The sequence below is a fragment of the Scyliorhinus torazame genome, chromosome 11 (assembly GCF_047496885.1).
Source record: "Scyliorhinus torazame isolate Kashiwa2021f chromosome 11, sScyTor2.1, whole genome shotgun sequence".
Classification (NCBI taxonomy): domain Eukaryota; kingdom Metazoa; phylum Chordata; class Chondrichthyes; order Carcharhiniformes; family Scyliorhinidae; genus Scyliorhinus; species Scyliorhinus torazame.
The window spans coordinates 96,730,720-96,755,676 of record NC_092717.1 but is presented as its reverse complement, the minus strand read 5'-3'; the positions used below and the strand labels follow the sequence as shown (position 1 = coordinate 96,755,676).

General features: G+C 40.8%; 1 protein-coding gene across 7 annotated transcripts in view; it reads left to right on the top strand.

Moving 5' to 3' along the window:
• Positions 1–24,957, top strand: part of zfhx4 (zinc finger homeobox 4) — a 349,013-nt gene that overhangs the window by 298,882 nt on the left and 25,174 nt on the right. For 6 of the 7 annotated variants that reach the window (XM_072467522.1, XM_072467521.1, XM_072467520.1 and 3 more), the window contains exons 6-9: positions 5,885–6,018; positions 6,598–6,798; positions 13,954–14,074; positions 16,254–21,692. In XM_072467522.1, the coding sequence (XP_072323623.1) occupies positions 5,885–6,018; positions 6,598–6,798; positions 13,954–14,074; positions 16,254–21,692 (5,895 nt within the window). Of the gene's footprint in view, positions 1–5,884; positions 6,019–6,597; positions 6,799–13,953; positions 14,075–16,253; positions 21,693–22,309; positions 22,442–24,957 lie in introns of those variants that run through there. The other variant, XM_072467525.1, reaches the window with a different exon arrangement.

Here is a 24,957-nt window from a genome sequence, read left to right as displayed (position 1 = left end):
TGTTTAAGCTCAGGATTAGATACCAATCATGTATTTTTTCCATTATGGTGAGGTATATCAGTATCACTGACCAGAGGCTTTTCAGCCTACTTATTTTTTAGTCATTTTCCTTGGTAATACAAAGCAGCCTTCTCTACCTGAGCAATAAATTCTGAATTAATGCTTTTTGCAGAAGTTGTCCTCCTATAATCGCATCTTGCATAAAACCAGCATCTGGTATAAATACCACAGGCTCTGTTCTCTATTTTATTTGGCGGATATTGCAGGGGGTATGATTTGCTTTCTTTCTTCTTGGTTTGTATTTTTTTGATTTTTGTATCAAAGAGAAAACTGCAGTGAAAAATTAATATTAGGTGAGCTGCCTTTGCAGCTTGGCTAGGTAGTTACATTATGTTGGCTACAGTGAAGCGGAAGAACTGAAATTTGTTAAAAACCATTCATTCCAGGTAGCCCTCTGTCTTTCTATACATAAAGACGCATGAGCTCAAAAATGAGTTTGTGAAAATAAATAAACTTTTTTTTTCAAAAAAAGGAACACCGCTGCCTTACATGAAGATTAAAAAGGAAATTTTAGTACGCATTTACAAGTGGTGACTTTATTGATACCATGGCTACTAGGCAATTTCAATTCAGGCCAAATTGACTTGCACCAGGTAAATAGATTTTCGCTTTTCAATTAAATTTGCACAACTTCTAAATCATTTCAGATTATGCAATAGGGACCCCAGTAAAATAAAACCCAGTTAGGAGCTAAACCGTGCCATTTTTTTCTCTAACATTAAAGTACTTATGTCACCATGTTGTCGCATGCATAAATTGATCTTCAAAATTGGTATATTGGAATAACAGGAAGCAGAATTCAAGCAGCTTTTACTGGACTGAACATTCATCTGGCGAAGCAGAACTCACCAATATCTCATTTATATTGACATTTTAATCTAGCGTCACTTTAGATTAATTATAATCAGAATTGCATTTTCAATGCAAATGTATTAATCTGGATAAACTCCAGATTAGTTCTGCGCTACATTGATGTAATGTGTCTCTGACAGGGATTAAGGAAACTGTTTTCATAATACACTATGCACAAGTAAGATGTAAATTAACCTTCATTATTCCAAGCAGAATTTCCAGCAGACCCATCTTAGTTTGTGAGCAGGCATTCCTTATTCACAAACATTAATTTATTTTTATTACTTAAAAATAATTTAGGCATGCACTCAGAAGTGAAACCATAATTCTTGATGTATTGAATTAAAACTAAGACATCAAGGACACAGAACATGTAAGGACAAATCTAATATTTTTTGTAAGTTTTCTTCATGGCTCATCAAGGGCTTTGTAAAATGCTGCAAAAGGTATTCTCATCCAACTGTAGGCATACTGGTGCAAAGTTTGAGCATTGGGCTTGATGCATGACTTAGCTTGACATTAAAATGCTGCCATTTGAACTATGGGTCAGTAATGGTTAACCTACTTTTCCATCTCTGTATTTCACATCAATGACAAGAGATGTAAAATACAATAGAAAAGCACAACATTGCTATTGTATTCTATTTAACTGCAGCCATTTAAAATTTTTGAAACCAATTAACTAAGGATGGACAGTAGTAGAGATTTAATACTAAAATTCACGTTGAAACAATATTTTAGATTCAGTATTTTTGAAATGCCATGGATTAATAAATATTCTGTGGATCAGAAAATTTCTGTAATTTTACCGTCCGCATCTGAACTGTATAGAATGTTAATATTGTAGGTTAAAAAACAAAAGAACCAATTTGCATTTCTGAAAGCCAAAGTGTCATACGGAAAGCATTACATTTAAGCTTTTTTGTTGCATCAGGTGAATACTATGTGAATATGAAATTTGTGATGCTGTAAATTTAGTTAATGCATTCAGCATGTCTGAAGCAAAGGCACATCTCTCCTGGGTTAAAACATTTAAAACATTGTCACTTACAAGACTCAGAATAATATTTTAATATTCAGATTTTAAAATATTATTCTGAGCTGCTTTACAATTAAATTGCAAGTGTGCATGCTTTTGTTATGCTTAAATGCCATACCAATGTAACTATACATTGTGCTGCCAATTGTATCTAAAGATTCATGATTATGTTAATAATGAGGTCAGTATTACATCATGGTACAAATAAGCACATTTTTTTTTCCAATCTGTAGTTAAGGGCGGTGGTAATGTCTTCCTTAAATAGAAGTAGCTAACAGTCTAGTACTTCTATTTAGCATCATTAATTCTTTGCAACAGGAATATTTTTGCTGATTGGCCCAAGAATTGTACTTTCTCATTTGTATTTTCTCTTTTAGATATTTAAAAAGGCTGTTTGATTCTCTAACTTTGGATGCTCTCGTTACCTGTTCGTCAATAATCCTGTTGTGTTTGAAACACATCACATTGGTTTCAGGATACTATATTAGGATTATTTGGCTCTTTGTATAACCAAAGCTTTTAATGCTTGTGGATAATTCAGTACCGATTATTACTAACAAAAAAAAGTACAAACATTTGAGATTTGGACGCAAGTCACAGAATTAATTTAAGGAGTAGGCATTTGGGTATCAGACATAATAGATGAATGTGTTTTATTTGTACCCACTAGACAATAATTGGAACTGTATACTAACTAGATGGTTCTACGTTAATAGTGCCGCATTATCTTCAAGTAGATAAGCAATGTCAGGGCTATTTTTGAAAATCAAATCGCTCCGACAGCAGCAATCAGCAACCAGGTTAATTGCCTGACTTGTAGACTGGATTCTTGCTGTGCAAATATCACACGCTGCATTTTGTTTTGTTGTAATTGACCAAGCAACCAGGATCATGAAGAACCTGTGTCAATCTGAGAAATATCATGTGGCAGCTACTTAGAATAGTGCATTATTGTTAGAGGTGAAAATAAAATGAGGTCAGAATACATACATAAGCAGAAACAATTTTGTGTTAAGGAATGTGACAGCACGCTCTAAAGCTGAGTATTAACCATAATGTTAATAAAAATTAAATGTCAGCCTTAAATGTAATATGCACTGCTTAAGGACTTGCTTGTCAAAAGATAGCATTTAGAAAGTAAAAGTATTTGTCTGCAGACAAAAAGATGGGTATGATTTTTTTTCTACTAATGATAGCTCTTGTCATGAAGACCTTTCTAAGAACATTCAATAGGAATAATTTAGGTATATTAGAATTTACATAGTGTCATCTGTTTAAAATAGCTTCACTCTCATGTTTCATTTAAATAAATTCATTATACAGTATATTTTTTAAAAATCCATAAATATGTAATATTATATAGTATATTTTGTTGTTCAATTGAGTGTTCATATTAATTGCATTATGAGATGCATTTCCACGACATTGTCCAGTGATGCTGTTCCCAGCTTCAAAATAATGTTGTTTCAAATTGACTGGAAGATGATGAAAATTGAAGTTAAAATTAAAAGTGCTTATAATAAAGAGCTGCAAAGAATATAAGATGCTGAGCAGAGATGAGATTGTAAAGGTTGGTAAATGAGCTTTTCTGTTTACCATGAGATGTATGTGACATGCCTACCCAACACCGGTGTAATATCTAGATTCGAATAAAAGATTATCTGGCAATTTGCTGTTGGAAAGAATACTGTGATAGGTTGTAAGATCAGCATCTTGGAGAATGATGTGCCTATTTTTCTCTTTTTTGTGGCACAGAGCAGACTAGACATATATTCCATATATTTGTAGCACAGGTAGCACAGATTTACCAGATGTACGGCAGCATACTGGTTATGTTATTGGGCTAGTAATTCTAAACCTAGATAAATGATGTGGGGACATGAGTTAAAATCCTGCCGCAGCAATTAGGAATTTTAAATTCAGATGAAATTAATCAGGAATTAAAAAGCTTGTATCTTTTCTAGTGACCATTGAATTACTAAATTGTTGTGCAAACCCATCTGGCCCAGTAATGTCCTTTCGGGAAGGAAAATGACCGTGCTTGCCTGGTCTGGCCTATGTGATTCCAAGCCCACAGCAATGCCCTGCGAAATGAAATGAAAAATGAAATGAAATGAAAATCACTTATTGTCACAAGTAGGCCTCAAATGAAGTTACTGTGAAAAGCCCCTAGTCGCCACATTCCGGCACCTGTTTGGAGAGGCTGGAACGGGAATCGAACCGTGCTGTTGGTCTGCTTTCAGAGCCAGAGATTTAGCCCTGTGCTAAACCAGCCCCGAAAAAAAACGTAAATACTGCAGTAACAAAGCTAGGTTTTTGCAATGAATAATTCACCTCCTGACCACCAAAGACTTTTCACTGTTTACAAGGCATAAGCCAGGAGTGTGATGGAATACTCTTCACTCGTCTTGGTGAGTACAGTTCCATCAACAACACGGAAAGCCCAATGATGTATGGGACAATCCAGCCTACTTAACTGGAATTCCATCCACCACCTTAAGCATTCATTCTGTCCACTCATATGGCTGCACCATGTACCATCTATAAGATGCACTGCAACAAATTGCTAAGGCCTTTCCAACAGCACTTCCCAAACTCATGACCCCTACAATCTTGAGGAACAAGGCCGACAAGCACACGGGAACACGAACACCACCTCAAAGATTCTCTCCAAGTCACATACCATCCCACCTTGGAAATGCATTGCTGTTCCTTCATTGTCACTGGGTCCAAATCTTGGAATTCCATACCTTCACCACTCTATCTGTAGTAGTCTAAGCAGCTCACCATCTCTTTCTCCAGGATAATTAGGAATGTCCAATACATGCTGACCATACCATTGACGCCCACAGGCCATGAATGAGAAAATAATTAAGTTTGAATTTTACAAGTGCAATACTATTTGTCTTTGTAACTCGGATAAAAAAAGACCAACAATTAGAATCTAGAAATGCACCACAGATATAAACATTTAATATTGTTCTGCACGTTTACATGTCAAATGCAATGTTCTGAACTGAACCCAATTGAAATCCAGATTGCTGAGCTTATTAAAGTGTCGTGTTGATTAATTTTCCAAGCTACAAGAAGTTAACTAAACAACTCGGAAGCAATTATTAAGTTTATTTTGTTGGTCTCTTTTTGCAACTTATGAAACAAATAGAATTTCTTGGGTTAAAATTCAATTTTATGCCGTCACTTAATTCTTTGGCTCAAATATATATAAAATATTTTGACTATGGTTTTTAAAAAATTCACACTTCTGTATGTTTTCCATCATCGTTGAACATTGCAGCCCGCTTGAAATGACAGTCAGTCTAGCTCTGTGTCTTGTGATTTCCAGTACAACAAAATTAATTTAGATATTATTTCCGAAAATATCAAAGCTAAGAAAAGAGTTTAGTAGAGATTTAGAATATTTCACTGTCAGTGAGCAATGAGAAATTATTGAATGCAGAGGTGACATTCTATTGTACTCTCAGCTGTTGAGGAGTTCTGATGATTCCAGACAATGGAGTTTCTCTGTCCAACCAGTAGGAGGTGCTTATAACCTGCTGTCCAGACACAGGCAGTAGAGCTAAAACCAAATAAATATTGGGAGAACTATTTATGCAGAAAGATAAATTAATTTCTTGATTTTGAAGATAAATCTTTTAATCTATTCTGCTACCTTGCTGGTGTTTCTTCCTTTCTCCGAAACGGTGGGTGGTGGACAAAGCAGTGTGACAGGCTGGTTACTCCTGTGTAGGTTAAAAAGAACTGCTTCTATTTCTAGGAGTATATTTGTAAGAAAATGGAAACACTAGAGAGCTTGCCTGTTTACATGATGAGCTAAATCTAAACTGTTCTAAAAAGTGAAAGGCGTAACTGGTTGTTGTTTGCTAAATTGCAGTTTATACATTCATATACTGAGAAATCATATTCTCTTAACAGGAACAACTGCTCTATGTACAGAATCTCCAGAAAGCTCTACAGTGGGAGACCGATCTCTGCTGCAGGGGGCAGATGATGACCTCACTTCCAAGAGACCTCGGTCGGCTGGTAGCAGTAAACCCTGTCAGGAGCAGGTAAGGGACAAAAGGGATTTTGTATTGGCAGCTTTCTTCATCCTTTTCCCTCAATTAATTGCTCACCAAATATTTCACAGCAAATTATTTATAAAAGGTTTGTTTACAAATATTCAATTTGCCTAGAGTTACCATTGCTGTATCTTGACACAAAATGTTCTGTTACAAATATCACTTAAAGGGAAATTGTCTTAACTTCTGAAATGTATGTGAGAAATCCCCACAGTATAAACAGGTTTCACTTGAGAGTACTGAAAATAGCAGCTCATATAAAAGTCCAATTTTTCACTATAATAATGGATTTGAAATCTTACTGCAAAAAGGACATTTTGATTAGCTGCATTTTATTTGTTATAAAGCTGACCCTGTTGACATAAAGGAATAAATATTGTACTCGGAATAAACATTGTATTTGGGAATAAGCATTGTATTTAATTTAACTTCATGTTTTATAAATACAGTGGTAATTTCTCACTGCAAAATTAAATGATACAGAGAACAGAGCAGAACAGAGAAACCTTGCGTGCTATATACCACCAGTTTTTAATCTAAATTTTATTAAATACTATTTTGTTACAGCTCTACCAGTGCCCCTACTGTAATTATAACAGTAAGGATGGAAACAGGATCCAGATGCATATCATGTCCCAGCATTCCATGCAGCCAGTCATCTGCTGCCCTCTCTGTCAGGATGTTCTCAGCAACAAGATTCATCTACAGCTCCACCTGACCCACTTGCACAGTGTGGCACCTGATTGTGTGGAGAAGCTACTTATGACTGTAAGCAGTTTAAAAACATATCTCAGTTGATGAGTTTTTGGCTTCAGAATTGGAAATTGAAATCCATCATTATTTGAAATATAAGCTGGAGAGCTTATTGCCCTTTTCAGAACAAAATGTATTCCTGTTGTGATTTATGCTGTAAGATAATTACTAATTTACTTTTTGATGAACTGTGCTGCCTCTTACGCATAATACATTACGAGGGGTTGACATACTGGCCCACATTTTCCCATTTAGAAATAAAATAGCAATGGGGTGTAGTGTTGTGATTTAAAAAATATATGTATATTCTTGTGCATTATGAATTAACATTTCTGAGTTCTAAATACTATATAGCTTTTTAAGACTATTCTAATTCAGTTGGAAAGAAAATACATCCATAGGAGTAAGCAAGCAAAACCCATGATGCAGCAGCTTAAGAAACAGATTAAAAATCACCTAAGAAATTAGCAAAATTTAAGGAATAACAGTAATGTAGAGTTGTGAGTACTAGCAGTTATTTAGAATGCAATTGAAAATTAATAAAGGTAAACTATCAATAGAAATGTTTATAGACAAGAGCAAGAGGAATTGAATATGGAAACACGCTCTGAAGATGAGAAGGGACAATTTATGTACAAGTGTTAAGAACGGAATAAGGAGAAGTAACAGATGTGTGGTGTGAGTTATTTCGGTTATATTTGTGCTTCAGCAACACCAATATAACCTTCGAGTGAGGTTGTGTAGCTTCAAGTCCCACTTCTGAGCTAAGCATATAATCCGGGGCTGATGCTCAACACTAGGACAGTACTGAGACCATACTGCTGTGAAAATACTGAAAAACATAAAAGGCGCGATTCAATTAAATGGGACTAAAGTCCCATAGCGAGCGCATTCAGCTGCATGTTTCCTGGCACTCGTAGCGGAGAGATACATATGGCTATAAAGCGACACTCGCATTCAATAAGGAGTCTTAGCAGGGAACGCACGTCAAGGCCGCACATAGCTCCGTTTTCTACACTGAGGAGCTCCGCTCACTGGAACTCCTCAGTGTAGCGAGAGATCGGAGTGTCGTGATCTCCGAATCCCCCAACGCGACCCTCAGCCCCTCAAGCCCCAACGCACTATGGGAGGGTTCCTGGCTACACCCACATCCCCAAACACCCACGCAAGGCACCTGTGGCCCGATTGCCAGCACATGAAATGCTAGCTTGGCACCCTGACAGTGCCCCTGCCAGTGCCACCTGTGCACCTTGGCAGTGCCAGGATGGCACCCAGGTGGCAGTGCCAGGGTGCGCAGGTGGCACCAACAGTACCAGGGTATCACCCTGCCCAAAGGGTATGCACTCGTGGGGGCCTCTGATCAACTGGGAGACCCCCACGAGTGCCATTCCATCTGGTCCCCATGGGGACCAATGCTGAACAGCGCTCACCCAAGATATCCGAGGCAAAGGGGATATATCCCAACACCTCAGGTACCTCAGGAAACCGCATATTAGAATATGCAGTAGACTAGCTGTCTTGCTCTATTATGCAGATTTACTTAAAAAGTGATCCCACCCATAATGGACAGGTTTTACATCGCAACGTATCGCAAGATCGGCTCCGATCCATAGACTCGGTCCACACTACACGCTGCCTTGGGAAAGTGGGCAGCATAATGAAAGACCCTTCCCACCCAGATTATTCTCTCTTCCAAGCTCTTCGATCGGGCAGAAGATACAAAAGTCTGAGAACATGCACTAACAATTTCAAAAACAGCTTCTTCCCCGCTGTTACCAGACTCCTGAAAGACCGTCTTATGGACTGAACTGTTCTCTCTATGCATCTTCTCTACTATTTGAGTACTATACTCCGTATGCTTCACCCAATGCCTATCTGTGTATTTACATTGTGTATTTATCGTATGTCCTATGTTTTTCATGTAGGGAGCGATCTGCCTGGACTAGAACAGCACTTTTCACTGTACCTCGGTACATGTGATAAATCTAAATCTAGACCTCACGAGGCATTGCAAACCAGATAGATCCCATGAGCGAGCTGCTTTTCCGGCGCAGTATGGCCATTGGATCGCGCCCAAAATGTCTTTGTGGCACCGAGGCCAATAATTGCGCAAGAATTAGAAGTAGGAGTAGGTCGAACAAAGAAAAGTACAGCACAAGAACAGGCCCTTCAGCCCTCCAAGCCTGCGCTGACCATGCTGCCTGTCTAAACTAAAATCTTCTACACTTCCGTATCCCTCTATTCCCATCCTATTCATGTATTTGTCAAGATGCCCCTTAAACGTCACTATTGTCCCTGCTTCCACCACCTCCTCCGGCAGCACGTTCCAGGCACCCACTACCTTCTGTGTAAAAAAACTTGCCTCGTACATCTCCTCTAAACCTTGCTCCTCGCACCTTAAACCTATGCCTCCTAGTAATTGACCCCTATACCCTGGTTAAACGTCTCTGACTATCCACTCTGTCTGTGCCCCTCATAATTTTGTAGACCTCTATCAGATCGCCCCTCAACCTCCGTCATTCCAGTGAGAACAAACCAAGTTTATTCAACCTCTCATCACAGCTAATGCCCTCCATACCAGGCAACATCCTGGTAAATCTCTTCTGCCCCCTCTCTAAAGCCTCCACATCCTTCTGGTAGTGCGGCGACCAGAATTGAACACTATACTCCAAGTGTGGCCGAACTAAGGTTCTATACAACTGCAACATGACTTGCCAATTTTTATACTCAATGCCCCGGCCAATGAAGGCAAGCATGCCGTATGCCTTCTTGTTTACCTTCTTCACCTGTGTTGCCCCTTTCAGTGACCTGTGGACCTGTGCACCTAAATCTCTCTGACTGCCAATACTCTTGAGCGTTCTACCATTCACTGTATATTCCCTACCTGTATTAGACCTTCCAAAATGCATTACCTCCCATTTGAGGTCATTCGGCTCTTCGGGCCTGCTCCTCCAATCAATAAGATCCTTACTGATCTGATTGTGGCCTCAACTCCACTGTCCTGTCTGACCCCCCCCCCCCTAACCCTCGACTCCCTCGTCAATCTAAGATCTGCCTTTAATATGTATTCAATGACCCAGTTTCCACTGCTTGCTGTAGGAGAGGATTCCACAGACCTTTACAAGAACAACATTCTCTTCAAGTCGGCCTTAAATGGGAGACCCCTAATTTTTAAACTGTGCTCTTAGTTCTAGACTCCTCAAAAAGAGGAAAGAGCCTCTCGGCATCCACCCTGTCAGGTCACTTCAGGATCTTATATGTTTTCGTAAGATCACCCCTCATTTTCGGAAACTCTAATGAGTAGAGGCCCAATCTGCTGAATCATTCCTCATAAACGTACCCCTTCATCCCAAGAATCAGCCAACTACATCCTAAAGTCTTCAAGAAGTTAGTGCTTTTAGAAATTTCCTCGGGTGGAATTTTACAGCTACAAATCCTGCACTGAAGTAAAATATAATGTGATGATGTTGAGTCAGCAATCTGGCATCATCCAAGTCCCTGATTATATGAAAGGTGATTGGGTTCTGAAACCAGAAGCCCACTTGCCCTTTTGGGAAAAAAGTCAATTAACAAGCTATTGAGCTTGTTAAAATGCTAGTCAGCAGCAATTGTTTATTGCCCACTCTATTTATCACTAGTTGCACTGGAAAAATGTTGGGAGTGAGTTATGCTAAGTATGAGAAGGTGGCACCAGGGTGGATGAAAAGACTTGCCAAGTGACAGAGACAAAGTTGATTTAAGATTGGTAATTGGACTCTAACTTGGATTGAAAGTGGGTGAAAGTGCCAATCTAGAGAATGGGAGTAAAAAGTCAAGCAAGAATAGAGATTATAAAAATGCAAAATGCTGCAGATGATAGCAATCTGAGATGAAAATGCTGGAAACACTCAGAAGGACAGATAGCATTACTGGAGAGAGAAACAGAGTTAATATTTATGGTCAATGATCTTTCATCGGAATATAGAAGATTTCTTTGCGCAGAGTAATTGATATGTGGAGTATAATCTTACAAAAATAAATAATGTTGACAATTTGTTTTACTTAGAAAATCATGAGGTTAATTAATAACACCCAACATAGATTTGTTGATGGCAAATTATATCTGACAAAATTGACTTTTTTGATAAAGTAATATAATGGTAGTGCAATTCATGTTTTGTATGTGGACTCTCAAAAGGTGTTTGATAAAATGCCACTTTAGTAGTTCTCATCAGCAAAATAGAAACCCATGAAAAAAAAGGTCATTGGCAACACGGATAAGTGGCAGAAAGTGGAGAATAGTGATGAACAGCTGTTTGTCAGACGGTAGGAACTACAGCCAAGTTTCAGGCCTCAACTGACTGCTACTGTGTCTGTGCATGTGCAAGCTGTATGCAACAAATGATACAGCTCCGTGCCTGACCTCCTGCTGACCTAAGCACTGACAGGTTCCGACAGAGTTTCCAAAGTAGATTTTTCCAGGTATCACAGGTGGCATCTTGGCAAGTACATCCGTACAGAAAACTTTGGTTCTTAATCTAGTTATGACTTTTTTATGGAGTAACCAGTGAAGCATGGCATATGCTGTGATCGGCTGGCTTAAATTTTTTTTTTTACTACATATTTGTAACTCAAACATAGGACTCAGGCCTTCTGACAACAATGGCCAGAATTCTTTGGTTTCAAAAACATGTGCTCCCACCAGCGGAGAATCGGGACTGTGTCCCGCTGGCATTAGGTGTGTCGGCGATATGATATTCACATAGCTTTATTATGCTAAATTATGCGTTGCGGCGAGCACACTGGTCTCCCAGCATGTTTCAGTCTCAAGTCGCCCTTTTGAACGTATACCCCATCCCAGCGCCAACAGACAGCCCTTCTCCACAACGCAAATGTTAAATTCCACTGACAAAGGGCACATGCTCAACCCCTCATCAAGGAGGGGCATCCCCCCCCCCCACCACAGGAATAACTGGCCACCACAGGAATAACCGAATGACCTGACACCCCCCCCCCCCCCCCCCCCTCCCCTCAGGCCCCACTCACTGGCATTGCCAATGGTGCACTGTCCTCTGGCACCATGGCACTGGCACCCTTGCAGTGACAGCCTGGCATGCTGGATCCTGAGAGAGTCAACTAAAACACTTGGCATTGTTGAAGTGGCCAGTAGCTTTCAAGTTTATAAACTTTGGGGTTAGGATCAATGGGGTTAGGATTAATGGAGGGTATCTCCGATGTCTTCAAGCATGAAGGGAAAGATAAATAAACAAATATCCTACCTACTGTGTTTAAACCATTAAGCTGTCAATCAAAGGCTAGTTAAAGTCATAGACTGTGAAATTGAATGAATGCGAAGCATCTCAAAGGATCTCAGGGGATTTCAAAGCTTTTCAAGGGTGGGCTTTCTAGGAAGACTCTGACACTTCAAAAAGCAGATGTTTTAAAAGCATTGGGCTGAGGGAGCAGAGGAAAAGGAAAGTCTTCCTGGCTTGATTCTTCACTGAACTGTCAGGTCTGCACATCAGCTGTCAGGCAGAGCAGTTCAGAGTGAGAAGGCCACATCCAAGTTTAAACAAGTCAGACAAGGATGATGATTTTGAACAGCCGGCTGCTTGAGATCACCACGCCAAGAATGACATCAGGTTGCCCTGGGCTGGAAGAGGTAGTCCTGACATGAGACCCCAATCTTTTTAAAAATTCATTCATGGGATGTATATGCTGGCTGTGTCAGCATTTATTGCCCGTCCCTGAGGGCATTTAAGAGTCAACCACATTGCTGTGGATCTGGAGGCACATGTAGGCAAGACGAGGTAAGGACGACAGATTTCCTTCTCGAAAGGACATTAGTGAACCATATGTTTTTTTTATGACAATTGACAATGGTTTCATGGTCATCTTCAGACTTTTAATTCCAAATTTTTTTATTGAATCAAATTTCACCATCTGCCATGGTGGGATTCGAACCTGTGTCCCCAGAGCATGACTCTGGATCTCTGGATTACTAGTCCAGCGACAATACCACTGTGCCACTACCTCCCTTACTGGGGGGAGGGTCCTGGGGTCAACCCCTTGTCCATAGCCTGAGCCCAACCAAGCTACAGCACTCTTGAGGTACCCTCCCTATGCAGCCTGGCAGTAGCACAGGGGAGGGCATAAGCAATGGCCTGACCCCATTGAGCTCCCTCAGGGTCCATCGTGCTAGGACTGTGCTTGTCAATATTTGCACCAAAGCCCACTCAGTGGAGTGCATAAAGGGCTGGTGGAGATTCGGACTACCAGCTTGTTAATTGCATTCAAATGAATGCATTTGAGCTGTTTGTATGTTCCCGCCAGCGCGGGGTGGGAATCCCGCTATAGCCGGTGGGGCTGGATTGGAGACTACGGATGGGCCTGCTGCCCGGCGCCGAACCGGTTTTTGGGTTGACGTGGGATTCTCTGCCCGATCGGAATTCCTGATCTTAGCGACGGGGTACCAAGAATTCCGCCCAATATCCTTTGATAAAAAGAATTCCAACAAGCGAAGCATACACCACTGAAAACCATGTTCGTTCTCTGTACTGATGCAGCATACTGAGTGTGAGCAGAAGAACATGCAATGTCTCTTGGTCAGGCTGGCATGCTTGATATTGCTCCTGTCGTATCGCAGATATAATGCCTATTCCTCTGTGCACATCAACTCAGGGAACCTGTATTTAAAATCTCGCAAAGCACTAGTATACAGAGCTATTTCATACCAGAACCCACCTATCCACCCTATTCCTTCCCTGCTTTCTGGAAAACACAATGATTGACAATATTGTCGTTAATTGGATACAATTAAACACCACTCCATTTCCTGACCTGGCTACCATCTGTCTTGGATTACAAACAGGAGATCAAAATTGATTCTTATTTGTTATGACGAATCGTGTTTTTATTTGAATATATAATATAAAATGCAGCACACAGAAAATGTTTTGGTTATGGCTTACCTAATGATAGGACAAATAGAAATTCCTCCACCTATTCATCAATCCCATCAGCAAGATTCTTTTCCATCATGATTTTGTTTTCGATAAAAGAAATGTGCTGAATGAATTCAAGCAAAATGTGTCATCTAAACAAAGAACATTTCTTTTAATAATTGTAGTCATTGTGTGTAATATTCATACTGGTATATTATTGAATCTCTTCATGTGTTTTTTTTTTAAGGTGTCTCTTCCAGATGGGATGAATCCCACCAGCATATTGCCTTCAACTGGTTCTGACAAAATGCAATGCTTCCTGAGCAATACTGCAACTGTAACTACAGAGGAATCATGTAAATCATCCGGTAAGCCTTCAGCAAAATGATAATTGGCTTTGTAAATATTTTATTGTTTTTGTGAGAATAGTTTAACAATTAACCTAGGGGAAGAGTTGGGATTTGTTGCAGTAGGGGATGCACTTCCTCGACATTAGCGGCAAAGTGGGTACTTCTGTACTCAGTATGAGGTGTCCTCACAGCTGAAGTGCAAGAATGCAAGCAAGAGAGTTGGGTTCAAAGGACAGTCAAAGCCTTTGTGATATTCTGGGCCATTCATTATAATAATTGCATTTGACAACTGGTCCAGAATGTATGTAGAAGTGTTCCCATTTTACCAATGTCTCCTCAGAATTTCTAATAGGTCTACTACATGCTCTGGAATCTGTGTGATACTTTAAGCGTATGAAATTGAAGTCACCTTCCTATTTCTCCATACCTGCTAAAGATTACCATACTATTTCTGTCCCTCTGAGAGGAGCTTTGAGGCTGGGGACGTATAGTTTATCCTTAAGAAAAAAACACTGGCATTGTAGTTTGCATAGCACTGCTAGGCCTCGGAGAGAGTATTTGATTTGGATTGGAAATGCATCAATTAACAGCTGAAAGATTATAACCTGGACTTTGCTGTGGAGTTGGGCAAACCTATGAATAATGTTCAGGTTGGGAATCTGAAAATAAATGTTCTCAAGAAATTCTGACAGAACCAATGGGGTTCTTCAATAAGAATCCAGGCAGATTTATAGCATTAGAATTACTTATAGATCCTTCCAGAACCCATCTGGTTTCTTGTAGTGTTTAGTGGAGCTTGTGCTGGGGTCAGGGGAATGTAGAGTTGTTGTCAATATACAACATTTGTTTCCAAATTCAGTTTTGGGTGGGATTTAGTGCACAACCCGCCGCATTTTTTTCGGCGGCAGAGGCAGCCTGCCAGCAGGATTTTCTGGTCCCAGCATTGTAAATGGGATTTCCCGTTGACTGCACCCCTCGACGGTGGGACTGGACTATCCTCCGGTGTGAACAGCCAGCAAATTCCCCCCATAGGTTTTACAAGCGATTCTTTAGCCTACAGTTTCTCAGAATTAAACAGGCTTGTATTAGCATCTATGTTTAGAAAGTTGTGTTTTCCTTTACTTGTGGAGCTCCAAAGGACTGAGCTATGTTTGTGGTCACTTACCTTGCCGTAGCAATTCAGAAATGTACTGAATTTGTATGTCAGGACACTGAAAGGCTTTGAAATAAATATTCCAGGAATATCTATCAACAAGTTGAAGGGGGATGGGCATGAGGATTTATCTTCATAGAAAATCAAAAATATGCATTTTATGTTCTGCCCATCTTATAAAGTGCATTTCTAAGTAATCGATTGGATATAAAAGTCTTTGGGATATCTTTGATGATGTAATGCATTTTCTATGTCAATTTGACTATTGCTCCTGAGTTAGAATGTCAAAGGTTAAAACTGCACTTCAGGATTTGAGTATCATAACCTAACCCGACAATTCAGTGCAATACTCGGGGAGTGCTGAACCTTGGTTAACACTTTAAGCTGAGACATTGGTAAATGTGAAATGCCCAGTACAATTTATTATCCCAGCACTGGATTTATAATTTGGGGCAAGACTTGGATCTCCCAAGTTTCCACCTCAGTAGCACTGACTTACAAATCCTTGTCTTGGGAGCAAGAGCTGGAACATTTTCTATTCCCACTGTGTCCTAGCAACAGTTTGGGGCATGTCTGGGAGCATTTTCAAACCATTCTGCTAATTCACCCTATATTGGTTGTGGCCAATCCTCTCCTGTTCTGAGCCTAGTGAAGGCCCCAAAGTAAAAAGACAAAACTTGCCAGGATTGGAAATGTTTTGGAATTTGTCCTCTTCACTCAGAGCAGCCTCTCTTAATCCCCTTCTCAGATTGTGTTTAGTGAACTAGCCAACTTTCATGAGGCTTGAAAGGTGATAGGCCGTGAACTTGTGGTATTAGACATTTATAGCAGCATGTTGTCAGAATATAATGATATTTTGTTCTTTTTCCCAAAGAACATACCAGGGAGCCTAATAGCTGTTGCAACTGGCACTGTATGAAAAAGAGAAAAATAGAGATATGAGTATCTCTAGATTTCATATAGTATCGTGAATTTAGGAATGTCATGGTATTTTAGAATTGCAGCATATGTTCCTTTCATCTTGTATTAATTTTTATCAAACAGGTGAATATTCATCAGAGGGCAAGTTTTATACGGTCTCAGACAACTCAAAGTCTGGAATTGAGTCAAAAAATGAAGAGCAGAAGATGTCCAAGGACTCTTCAGATAGTTCAGATTGGAAGAAGGATGGAAGTCAACGTTTTAAGGTTTCAGACTCACTGCAAGATCAACTAAATGAACTCCAGAAAAGGCAACTTCCTGTGTCTGATCGGCATGTGTACAAGTACCGCTGTAGCCAATGCAGCCTGGCTTTCAAGACCATGCAGAAACTTCAAATTCATTCACAGTATCATGCTATTCGGGCTGCCACAATGTGTAGCCTTTGTCAACGTAGCTTCCGCACATTCCTGGCTTTAAAGAGACATTTAGAAACCAGTCATCCTGAACTAAGTGAGGTGGAGATTCAACAGATATGTGGGAGCTATCATGTGAATGGAGAGTTCTGGTCAGAAAGTGAAGTTATTGGTCAAGAAGATAATATTCTGGTACAAGAAATAGATAAAGAAGAAGAAATAGATCAGGATGGGAAAATCAGTCCAGCAGGAAGTGACAGCAGCTCTATTCTAGATGATTTAAGTTCAGAGCCAAAGCGAACGCTGCCTTTCCGGAAAGGTCCAAATTTTACCATGGAGAAGTTTTTAGATCCTTCTCGACCATACAAATGCACAGTGTGTAAAGAATCTTTCACTCAGAAGAACATTCTTTTGGTTCACTATAATTCAGTATCGCACTTGCACAAGCTAAAGAAAGTTCTACAAGAGGCATCCAGTCCAATTCCTCAAGAATCCAACAATAACATAGATAACAAGCCCTACAAGTGCAACACATGTAATGTTGCTTATAGCCAGAGCTCTACACTGGAAATACATATGAGATCTGTGCTCCATCAGACAAAAGCAAGGGCAGCCAAACTGGAAGCAGGGAGTTCTACGACTGCAGGTGGAAACAATGGTGTGGGCAGTAGTGGTAGTCTGCTTGCAGATTCTCTTGGGATGGCAGCAGTTAGTAACAAAGACGTCAATGCAGATATCAAAGAAGCAAACAAAAAGCAGTTTACTGAATCAATTTCTCCTCATTCTGTCCAACATCAACCCCAGTCACCAGCACAGGCTCAAGCCCAGGCTCAGGCCCAGGCCCAGGCCCAGGCTCAGGCTCAGGCCCAGGCTCAAGCCCAGGCCCAAGCTCAGGCCCAAGCTCAGGCACAGGCTCAAGCCCAAGTCCAGGCCCAAGCCCAAGCCCAGGCACAATTGCATCTGCAGCATGAACTGCAGCAACAAGCTGCTTTCTTTCAGCCTCAGTTTCTAAATCCAGCATTGTTACCACACTTCCCGATGACAGCTGAAGCTTTGCTGCAGCTACAACAGCCACAGTTTCTCTTTCCTTTTTATCTGCCAGGTACTGAATTTAATCTAAATGCAGAACTAGGTTTGCCTGGTTCAGGAGCCTTTGGAATGTCTGCCATGACAGGATCTCTGCTTGAAGATCTAAAGCAGCAAGTACAAGGGCAACAGCTATTGCAGATTCAGCAACAATACGGGCAACACCATCAAGGTTCGCAGTCTCAGCAGCTATCGCAAAAGCAACAGCAACAAGTAGTCAAACCACCCAAGCAGGAACAAAATAGTCTAAGTTCTGTAGAGGCCCAGTTGTTAAAAGACACTTATTCCCATAAAGAAACTGAGGAGTTAATGGACATGGCAGAAAATAAGACACAACATGAGTCTTTAAGTGAATCTGAAGCCTTAAAAGAAAATAAAGAGATCAAAAAGCAGAAATCAGTAGAAACCGTGCTTCCACCTCCTCGTATTCCATCTGGTGCAAGAGGCAATGCAGCAAAAGCTTTATTAGAAAATTTTGGCTTTGAGTTAGTTATCCAGTTTAATGAAAACAAGCAGAAAGTCCAGAAAAGAAGCAAGAATGGTGAAAATGAGAAAACTGACAAGTTAGAATGTGAAGCATGTGGCAAGCTGTTTTCAAACATTCTTATTCTGAAAAGCCACCAAGAGCATATTCATTACCAGTTTTTCCCATTTGGAGAGCTGGAAATATTTGCTTGTCACTATAGGGAAGCCTATGACAAATTGTATCCTGTAACACCATCCTCACCAGAGTCACCTGCACCTACACCAGTGCCTCCTCCCCCGCCTCCTCCTCCACCTCCTCCTCCACCACCACCACCTCCCTCAACAGGGAATGGCAAACTCCAAGGGTCTGCCCCATCACCGTTACCACCACCACCACCACCTCCTCCTCCACCTCCTCCTCCTCCACCTCCTCCACCTTCTTCACAATCGCAGAGTCAGATGCCTGTATCTTTGGATCTGCCCCTCTTCCCCCCCATCATGATGCAGCATTCTTCTTTGCCACCCCAACTCACGTTGCAACTGCCAACTATGGAGTCTTTATCTGCAGATCTCACCCAGCTCTGTCAACAACAGTTAGGTTTAGATCCTAATTTTCTGAAGCATCACCAATTCAAACGCCCACGAACAAGAATCACAGATGATCAATTAAAGATCTTGCGGAATTATTTTGATATCAATAATTCACCAACCGAAGAACAAATTCAAGAAATGTCAGAAAAGTCGGGACTTCCACAGAAAGTTATTAAACATTGGTTTCGCAATACCCTTTTTAAAGAAAGGCAAAGAAATAAGGACTCACCATACAATTTCAATAATCCACCTATTACCACATTGGAAGAATCCAGAAACGATATTTGTTTTAGTACAGCAGAATATTACAGGACAGATGGTACAATAAATAAGCGGTCATCTAGAACACGGTTCACTGACTACCAATTGAGGGTCCTGCAGGACTTTTTTGATGCTAATGCTTATCCAAAAGATGATGAAATAGAACAATTATCCTCAGTTCTGAACCTACCTACTCGAGTAATCGTTGTGTGGTTCCAAAACTCCCGTCAAAAAGCACGAAAGAGTTTTGAGAATCAAGCTGATACGAAAGACAGTGAAAGGAGGGAACTAACCAACGAGCGTTATATACGAACCAGTAATTTACAGTATCAGTGTAAAAAATGCAACGTTGTATTTCCACGGATTTTTGATCTAATTACACATCAAAAGAAGCTGTGTTACAAAGACGAAGATGATGATTGTCAGGATGATAGTCAAACAGAAGATTCAATGGATGCCACAGACCAAATGATGTCAAATCACCCTGATATGTCTGGCCCAACAGACTCATCAAAACCCACATTAGGAACAGTGACAGGGTCTGGTTCTAGATCTGGTTCTAGTTCTGGTTCTAGCACTCCTCTGATGCCTTCACCCAAACTGGAAATGGATAAAAGTTCACCTAAATTTAACCTGCCAGTAGAGAAACCAAAGCAAATTGAGGTTGCTCAACCCTCCCAAATGGTCAAACCAATATCTTCACCTCCGTCAGCACCACAGACAACAACACCTCCTTCACAGCAGCAAAATCAATCCCAACAACAAATAATGCGACCTCAGTCACAGCCTCAAAATACAATCCTTTCATCCAGCCCCCTGTCTGTAGCAGTCACCTCTTTACAGAACAGTCTACCTCCTCCGATGTTACAGTACCAGTGTGACCAGTGTAAATATGCCTTTCCAACCTTGGAACTTTGGCAAGAGCACCAGCACATACATTTCTTGGCAGCCCAGAATCAGTTCCTCCATTCACAAATCTTGGATAGATCTTTAGATATGCCATATATGATTTTTGACCCGAACAGCCCACTAATGGCCGGACAGTTACTTCCTGGACCTCTGACGCAGATATCTTCCCAGCCTAGTTCATCAGTTCCAACCTCCTCTAATACAGCCTCTGGAACAGTTAAGCGGAAATTGGAAGAAAAAGAAGAAAACAATCAAAATGATAAAGAAGGTGCAAATAGTAGTGATGAACCACATCGTGATAAAAGGCTTAGAACTACAATTACTCCAGAGCAGCTGGAGGTACTATATGAAAAATATTTGTTGGATTCTAATCCTACTCGCAAAATGTTGGATCACATTTCAGCTGAAGTAGGCCTGAAGAAACGTGTGGTTCAGGTCTGGTTTCAGAACACTCGAGCTCGTGAAAGAAAGGGGCAGTTTCGAGCTCTTGGCCCAAGTCAATCTCATAGAAGGTGCCCTTTCTGTCGAGCACTCTTTAAAGCTAAAACAGCACTTGAAACACATATCCGTTCTCGACATTGGCATGAAGCAAAACAAGCAGGCTACAGCCTCCCACCAAGTCCCATTATGCCACAAGATGATGATGGTGAAAGTCCACAGAAAGATAATTATTTTGAATTTCCAACATTACTTTTTTCCAAGATTGATGCATTAAGTGAAAATGAAGCACCATCTACAGTTTCAACACCAGTAAGTAAAACAGCAGAGATGTCACCAAAACATCGTCTGAGCCCTTTGTTATTCAAATCAGAATGCAATGAAGACACAGACTGTCCAAATATAAACTCTGCTGTTGTCAGTTTTGATCAGAGTAAGACAGATTATGATGATACATCCTCTATTAACACAGCCATAAGTGATGGAAGTACAGGAGATGAAGGAAATAATGAAACTGAAAACCTAGTTAGCACTTCAGAAAGCAAAGTTATCGAGTCAGTTGCTGGTGATCAATTGTCAATGATTGTCTCAACGACCTCAGTTGATTATTATGATGAAAGACTTTCCATGAGCTTACCTAGCCCTTCTCTAAGCTTCATATCACGGGATAATGACATAGACGATAGTGTTGACCGAAGTGAGACATCAAGTTTAGCTGATCCCTGTTCTCCAAGTCCATTTGGGAGCCACAGTAGTCTCAGATCATCAAGATCAAGTGAGCGACCTGGTCAGAAACGCTTCAGAACACAAATGAGTAATCTTCAACTAAAACTCCTTAAGTCATGCTTCACTGACTACCGTACACCAACAATGCAAGAATGTGAACTTCTTGGCAATGAAATTAATTTACCTAAAAGAGTTGTCCAGGTCTGGTTTCAAAATGCTCGAGCAAAAGATAAAAAAATAAAGTTAAACATGGCAAAATCATTCATGATGAATCAAACCGGAACTGATGGGCAAAGAACAGAATGCTCTTTATGTGGTGTTATGTATACTGCACGTTTGTCTATCAGAGATCACATTTTTTCACAGCAGCATATCAACAAAGTGAAAGAAACGGTAGGATGCCAGCTAGATAAGGAGAAGGATTATCTTGCTCCTACAACTGTCCGTCAGTTGATGGCTCAACAAGAGTTGGATCGTTTGAAGAAGGCTACGGATGCTTTGGGTATAACAGCACAACAACAAGTTCTGCATCAGCAAAGTATTTTGGAAAATACTGCATTGCATGGCCTCAATGCTTCAACATCCTATTCAGGCCTATCAGGCCTTTCTCCAGTTATTCTTCCTGGAGTAAATGGTCCTGCTTCACTGTCAAGTTTTCCACAAAACGCAACAGGTAAGTTATAATTAATTTTTGTTTCTTTCAAACCCCTAGTTATTAAACAGTTATGTGTAGAGTTTTAAAGCCTTATGAAGTGCTGTTTCAAGCATCTGTCAACATTCAAACTTTTGCACATAGTAAGTTCGAATTTTAGCCTTATTATCACTTACTAGATGCTGTATGCCTCCTCAGAGAGACAGAGGCCTGAATATTTTCAATGATAGACAGAATCCCCAGCTGGGCCAAAATGGTGCCAGAGCCCAATTTTGGAGGTCCAGCCCTAAAACTGGCACACTCCATTTTCTCTGGTGGGGGAATGGGAGCAGATTGCAGGATCATGGAGGCAGCCGCACATGTAAAAGTGCAGCTGCTTTCAAAGAGATCCAGTTTTTATTTGTGGGATGTTCGAAACATGACTCACAAGCTTTACTCTTTTCAAGAAAAGGCTACATTTACCAGAGTTCTTTGGGAGGTGGTGTACCCTTTTACAGTGTTACGATTGGGTGTGAAGGAGTAAACTGGTTCCCCTTTATTCAGTTCCTTCGGTTGGTCACAATAATTGTTTTTTATTTAAGTTCTTTTCTCTGTAAATCATACCTTTGCTAATCCAAATGTATTTATTTTTTAATAAGGAGCCAATCGAACCAGGTTTCTTGAATCAAAGAAAGGGTAAATATATTAGTTACTGAACCCAAGGAAATATAATAAAAGACAAAACAATACACACGCACGGATCTCAGAAGTAAGAAAAGTTAACAGAATATACAATTATGTCCTTTGCTTGTGCTTGAAGTGTAGATTGTTGAATGTTGTAGCCATTTGAAGTTAGTTGGTTTCCTTTAAAATCCTGGTGTTGAATTGAACTTCAAGTAACCACTTTTCTGGAGAGAATCGTAGTTTCAGTGAGAGAGAGTGAGAGAGATTCCGTACCCAGATGACTTTGATGGCTTCCCTCTCTGTTCCTGGCTTGGCAAAAGCCAGTTCTTAAGCCTCCTGTCTGTATATTACAAGACAGTAATTTGATTAACATGGCTTGCAGTTATTGTTGTGGAATAAGTGATCGCATTTTTGATCTTTCACCCCAGAGGCTTTTGACACATTTCAACATAGTAGAAACCAGCAGGAGAGAGGTTATTTCACCGGTGGCAAGAGAGGGTTTTGAGTGTCATTTGTGTGAATATGGCCGGTTCACAGTTCCCATTGTCTTGACAGAATTACATTTGATTGAAGTCCAACACTTTGCATTTTTAATGCCTATCTTTCAAGAATCCCTTTTTGAAGTGAACCTTGACACTCCCTGGTGTGAAATTCCACAAAACATATTAAGGCAGATCTGGAGAAATCACGGTGGCGCAGTGGGTTAGCTCCGCAGCCTCATGGCGCCAAAGTCCCAGGTTCGATCCTGGCTCTAGGTCACTGTCTGTGTGTAGTTTGCACATTCTCCCTGTGTTTGCGTGGGTTTCGCCCCCACAACCCAAAGATGTGCAGGGTCGGTGGATTGGCCATCTAAATTGCCCCTTAATTGGAAAAAATTTATTGGGTACTCTAAATTTATATATTTTTAAAAAATTCTAAATGTGGCTGAACCGCTGAGAAACTCCCCAGGGCCCCAAATAAGTGTAATTGAATAGCCGTGGGGAACTCGCCGGCAGAGCCGTAGGGAAATTCCCTGAAACACTTGCCACAAATTAACTTAGATATTTTGTGGGAGAATCGTGCCCCATGTACTGCATATATAAAACAAGTAGTGGCCTTTTAAACACCATGCTGTAGTGTGAGGCAAAGTAGCTGGATGGGATCAAGTGGTGGCGCAGTGGGTTAGCTCCGCAGCCTCATGGCGCCAAGATCCCAGGTTCAATCCCGGCTCTAGGTCACTGTCTGTGTGGAGTTTGCACATTCTCCCTGTGTTTGCGTGGGTTTCGCCCCCACAACCCAAAGATGTGCAGGCTAGGTGGATTGGCCATGCTAAATTGCCCCTTAATTGTAAAAATGAAATGTACTCTTTAAAAAAAAAATTTAAATAAAAAAGGCAGATCTGGAGTGCAATCCATATCGGAACCTTCGAGACAAGTGGTCAACTTACAAGACCAGACACCATGGTGGTAGCCATCTTTGGTGTGTGTATTTTCTTGTATTTAAAAAAAACAGGCCCTCTTTAAGTCGTCCAATACGTTTTGGGTTCGCTGGGGATGTTCGAGGTAGATCTCGCTTAGCAGCACTTTCTCATCATCATGACAATAGGGCCGTGGGAACTTTTGGGAGAAGTCAAGTGCTCTTTTGGATTATTAAATTTAGTCATGTATTTGCGCAAACATAAATAAACTGCTTGGAAGTGTTAAGCTGTCAAGGCATTAAAATCTCCTGGCTTTTAAATTTAAAAAAAGCCTGTAGTTTTAAAAAAAATTAGCCTTTGTTTTTTCGCGCTGTTAGCATGAGCCTGAGGTCCAGAATTGTAGGATTTGTGCTGCATGATTGATTCCACAACCTATCATTATCACAATGGGGCACCTCTCAGTTCACAGTTTCTTTGACACTAAGGATGGAATTTTCCTCTCCCTCCATGGCGTGTTCTGAAGCAGCGGTCGGCAGCTCACCAGTGTCCGGCAGCGGGATCTTCCAGTCTCATCATTTTGCACTACTTGCTGCTGCAAAACCTGTAGCAGGGATGCACTGTCGGCAGGACCATAAGATCCTGCCAGCGTGAATGGCCAGAAAATCCCGCCCTACAAGTGGTTATGAAATCTTTGATGTGGGGCTATGAATACAAAGGCTTGTGTCTTTTTTTTAATAAGGGATTAATTAGTCAAAGGAATTCAAATGTAGTAAATGGGTTTTTATTAATGAAATTTTTTTCAATAGTCAAATCATCAATAGACACATTAAACTGCTTAATCTCATCTCAGCATGCATCCTGAGGTCTGCCCATGGTGAATACTGTGGGCGTTGGCTTGCAGAGTGTAAGGGCAAATGGTGAGCTGGGCATAAATTAGCATGAGTTGACACCAAATTAATGTACGGGCTATAAAGGGCCATGGGGGTGGCTAGAGGGGCATGTGTGCACATGGATGGGGCATGATGAATGAGGGACGCTGAGGGGGTGAGGGCTGTTTTTGTTTTCTTGCTTTCTGTTACAGCTGGGACAAAATGCTAGAGCATCGAAGCAACCTTTCAGACAGCCTGCCTCCGCACCTGGCAGCTCTTTTGGCTGTCTCCGAACTTTTTCTGGGGTCAGTGGTCCTGACTTCTGTTAACACCCGCCCACCCAGAATGGAAATCAAAC